The sequence below is a fragment of the Sinocyclocheilus rhinocerous genome, unplaced genomic scaffold (genome assembly GCF_001515625.1).
Source record: "Sinocyclocheilus rhinocerous isolate Xijiao unplaced genomic scaffold, SAMN03320098_v1.1 scaffold1622, whole genome shotgun sequence".
NCBI lineage: Eukaryota > Metazoa > Chordata > Actinopteri > Cypriniformes > Cyprinidae > Sinocyclocheilus > Sinocyclocheilus rhinocerous.
The window spans coordinates 578579-583057 of NW_015654513.1; the positions used below are offsets into that span (position 1 = coordinate 578579).

The following is a 4479-nucleotide window of genomic DNA, read 5'->3' on the forward strand; positions in this document are numbered from 1 at the left end:
ATGCTGCTATGGGGTATCCTATTTATTATTTTAGGATTTTTTTGTTTGCCCCAGTGAAGCATTTCTATTAATATAACTGATTAAGTAGTCAAACTCATTCCATATCAGCAGAATAGTGTAGTACAGAACATCTATGTCCATAGAACAGGTTCTTAAAGAATTATGATACTGATACCTAATGGTCAAAACCAATAACAAAAGTAATAGGTCAATATTATTAAATTGCAGACAAAGATTTTGAATAGCTAGGCTGGCTTGTATACTATATTGCCAAAAGTATTGGGACACCCCCTTCTAATGAACAGGTTTGACTACTTTAGTAGTTTCATTTTTAATTTTTAGTAAAAAAAAAAAGCATATAATGCTATTCTAGGGAATTGTGTGCTTCTAATTTTATACCAATAGTTTGAACAGGACCATTTTCTATTCTAACAACGCATATGTACAAGTCATTGGTGTTTGGCGATGAGTTTTTTTTTAGTTTTCCCAATACTTTGGGCAATATAGTGTATGTTTGGTGCGGTAGGGGGCCCAAACTCATATTCTTTCATAGGGCCCAAAATTGCTAGCGGCGCCCCTGATTGCATTCATTATAATCATTCACTGTTTCTACATCCTGAAACCAAATTCATCAGTACAGTACCAGTAAACTTTACTACCAAACATAACTCTATCCTAACAAGCAAACCATCCAATACAAGTCTGATTTGACCTTTTATATCATCTTATTAAATCCTGCACTTCATTATAATCTAAATACTGATTAGTTGCACGTTACAGACACCTCTGTGTCCTCATCTTTGGGCACTACGTCTGTAGCATCTGTATGTACCACACCCAGCTTACTCACTCTGGAAACACAAGCTCAACGCGGCTAATTACACGTAACAGGATCTGTGCCTCTTCCTCTCCCTCCCCTCCTCCCGGCTAAACCGTCCTGCTGCAGCACACCCCTCCCCTCCTCTTCCTCCCCTCTCCTGGGCACTCACCTGCATACACACACTATGTACATACTGGTGCATCGTCATGTGTCTGAAGATGAAATGTACATACTGTCATGCCACCAGCTGTTCTCTCTCTCTTGGGTTAATATAAAAATATTTAAACGGTTTTACACTGAATTAATAATCATTATAGACATACTCATGTAACATTTTAAATTTAGGTTACTATGACCAATTTGTATTCTACAGACGTACAAGTTGATTACTAGTTGATGGCTGCTCTTTTCAAATGTCAAGGCTCTTCTTCATTTAATAAATTAGTTAATTATTTCTTTGGTTTTACAATAAAATGAATATATGTGAGTGATTGACTATCACGTTCAATGAAATTTTTCCTGTTTTTTGAAAGTAAATGGTGTCTGAGACCTTCATTTTGCCTATAGGATTATCTTTTATGTTCCACATCCACAGAAGAAATAAAGTCTCACAGGTTTGGAACTGCATGAAGATATGATGACAATTTTGTATTTTTGTATGAACTATCCCTTTAAGAGCCCATTTGAACACCACGAATACATGAGCTCGATTAACTTTATTTCACTTCATCTATTCGCTTTCCGTATCCGCATCTCGTGCCTATCACAGGCCGGTAACGGGAATTTCCACTCGCTTGGCCCCGCCTCGTGTTTGACGCCGAAAGCGGCCTATAGGGAAGCAAATAGCTGGGATGCTGATGGTGCTGCATTGCCACGAGCATCACTGCGACAGCAACCGGCACGACACGCGGCAACAAACCGCTGTCAAACTTAAAGGAAACTGCGCTAAAGTAACCAGTATGTCTGTTAACATCCGTCCCGTTTAACCAGATAAATTCATACGCAAATCATTTGCGTAATCATTTTAGCGCTGCTCGTAGTCATCAGTTTTGACGCAATCACTGCAGCGCGTCAGTGTGACATTCACTAGCTACAGCGATGTTTAATGTTAACGGATAGACTATTTTCTGCGTAAATAGCTTTAGCCGGTCTCTCCGGTTCCCTGGCAACGGCTATAAACTACATCAGCTGCTCGACACCGGCATTCACTGCTGCCACGGGATGCACCTGCTAACTCACCCCGTCATACACACGTCTTTCTGATCGTAACTTGGTAAAACCATGAGGAGGCCAATTGCGCAGCTCAGCCTGACATTTGTTTCACCCCTCCGCATGTTACACACTGTACTTTGATGATTCCCCATTATCCGCAATTCAAATTCGACCTTTTCGGGTCATCATTCAGAGTGAATCTATTAAATCTGTCCTGTCAGTGATTACCCGCGCGAGGTTATGTCTCAGATGTGTCGGCCAGACACAGGAACAGTTTCTTCCCTCAGGCCATCCATCTCATGAACACTTAACAATAACTGTGGAACACACACTATTTATACACTCATACACTTATTTATCTTTGATTCTGATTCTGAGATGGAGGAAATAAGCCGGTTGAAGTACAGATTCCCGGTAACCGCATTATGACGCATGGACTGTGTGTGTGTGTGTGGACACCAGTCACTTAAACACGCTCAGCAATGCCGGTTGTGTCCATAAATACAAAGATGATTCAAATTCACATTCAGTACATCCAGATTAACTGTGCAGATCTGGAGACACGCGCTGCGGTCAGTAGCCTAAGTACAGAGGGAAGGATGCAAAGGGGGTGCTGGAGGGGACCCCACAGAAACAGTCCTAAAACATGTAAAAAACATCCTGACAAACAACTTTTGAGCATAAATAAGTTGAAAGAGACATCACACATTTATAACGCAAAGACAGCATTACGCAGCGGTGCCCTTTAGAAAGTCTTTAACTAGCATAACCCGATTAAACTGGCACTTGAAGGTTACTAAAATTAACCGTTGACTAGAGATAGTATATCATTCAGACAACACCGACCAGCTTTCAATTAAGATGACTATGACGACAGCATCTAAAAGTTTGAAAAAGCAGTTCCTTTGCATTTGCTGCTCACCATTCATAGCCTATAATAACGATTTCAGATTTGTAACGTATAATTTGTAGCGTGTTTCCAGAACGTCCTGTCCTGTCAGTTTGTCGCAGTCTCGAAATCCGCATATAAATCAATGTCATTCTGCCACTTCATGTATGACGCTGCATTTTGCAGCATTTAAAGTTTGCTTAATACGTTGAAATTCATTGGAAACCTTGTTGTAATTATTTTCCATTTGCTGTGATGCAGTAAAATAGAGATGTCGGTCTTACCCCCATGGTTGCGCAGTCAGTCCGTTTCTCTTCAGGTAATATGAGAGTGATGGAGAGAGTGACAGCCTTTCACGAAGAGAGAATGTCAGTCATCAAAAAGGATCTTAAGAAAGACGAACAATTATACTTGGTTTAAAAACCTTGTTTCAGTGCTTTACCTCGGCTGAGGGACCTAATGCGCGTATACTTTCACGTCAAGGTATAAAATAAGTTAGGCTATTCATAGCAACATGGGAGCAACTTTGTAGAGATTAAACAAACTAAATGTTCAAATGAAATTCGACGTCGAGGCAGTGCATTTCGCAGGGATTCCGGTCTCGTGCACTGCTCTTGGTAGTTGCGATAAAGCCGGCAAAACTAAGAAGCCGCACTGCTGCCTTTTTTATGGTCTGGTGTGCCTCCGCGGCACCGCCAGCTGCCGCACCATTCCGCCTGGAAAGAAGCGCCGGTGGATGTGAGAGATGCGCTTCTCCATCTGACCGACCTCATAAACGAATACCTCACGAGAAACGCCCACATTTACGCTCTCAGCCTATAGACGCACGCACGCCTTAATATCGTCGTGTCATCTGTCCAATCAACGCGCAGGCAGCAGGTACAAGTCACCAATCGGAAGCGGCTAAAGCTCCTCCTGCGGTTCCAAAGGTGACAGTCGCACAGCATCATCGTGTGCTCTGAGAAAATCTATTTTTTGATAAAAATGGACTAAGAATAAGCTAAGTCATAATCGGTGTGATTGCATGATTAATGTATTGTAAACGTGTTTGGTTATTGTTGTTTCTGTGTATTTTATTATAGCCTACATGTATTCAATTTGTCAGAGAATGAGCACACAGCTGCAGTTCTAACCAACGCTGCAGTAGGCCTTAAGCACACTATGTTCAGTATGTTAAAAACTGTCCTTTCATACTTTAATACTGTAAGATCTTAGCAAGTTTTTTAAATATAGATTTTTAATGTTTTATGTATAATATAAGTTATTGTGATTCTGCAGTCATCAGATCGATTTTAGTGCACTAGTTTTGGTCTCTTCATTATTTGTGGTGCATGTCTGTATTGACTATTTTTTTTATTTCACTCTGGAATAATGAAAGATTTTTGTAGCTTCTTTAAATAATAACGACTAATCACCTATGGCAAACATCTTATGCTAAGCTTCCTTTTAAACATACATATTCATACATACTTCATTCTGTACATTACTCTCTATGACCATCTGTTCTTCTCTTTCCTTTACTCTCCTATACTGAACACCATAGTTAACTTCATCCACC

The 4479-nt window shown here is 40.4% G+C and overlaps 1 protein-coding gene across 1 annotated transcript in view; it reads right to left on the minus strand.

Moving 5' to 3' along the window:
• Window positions 1-3788, minus strand: part of LOC107717437 (sodium/potassium-transporting ATPase subunit alpha-3-like) — a 38840-nt gene extending 35052 nt beyond the window's left edge. Inside the window, 2 exon segments of the mRNA XM_016524182.1 lie at window positions 3206-3271; window positions 3364-3788. Of these exon segments, the coding sequence (XP_016379668.1) occupies window positions 3206-3211 (6 nt within the window). The 5' untranslated portion in view covers window positions 3212-3271; window positions 3364-3788.
• Window positions 3789-4479: the final 691 nt, after the last annotated feature.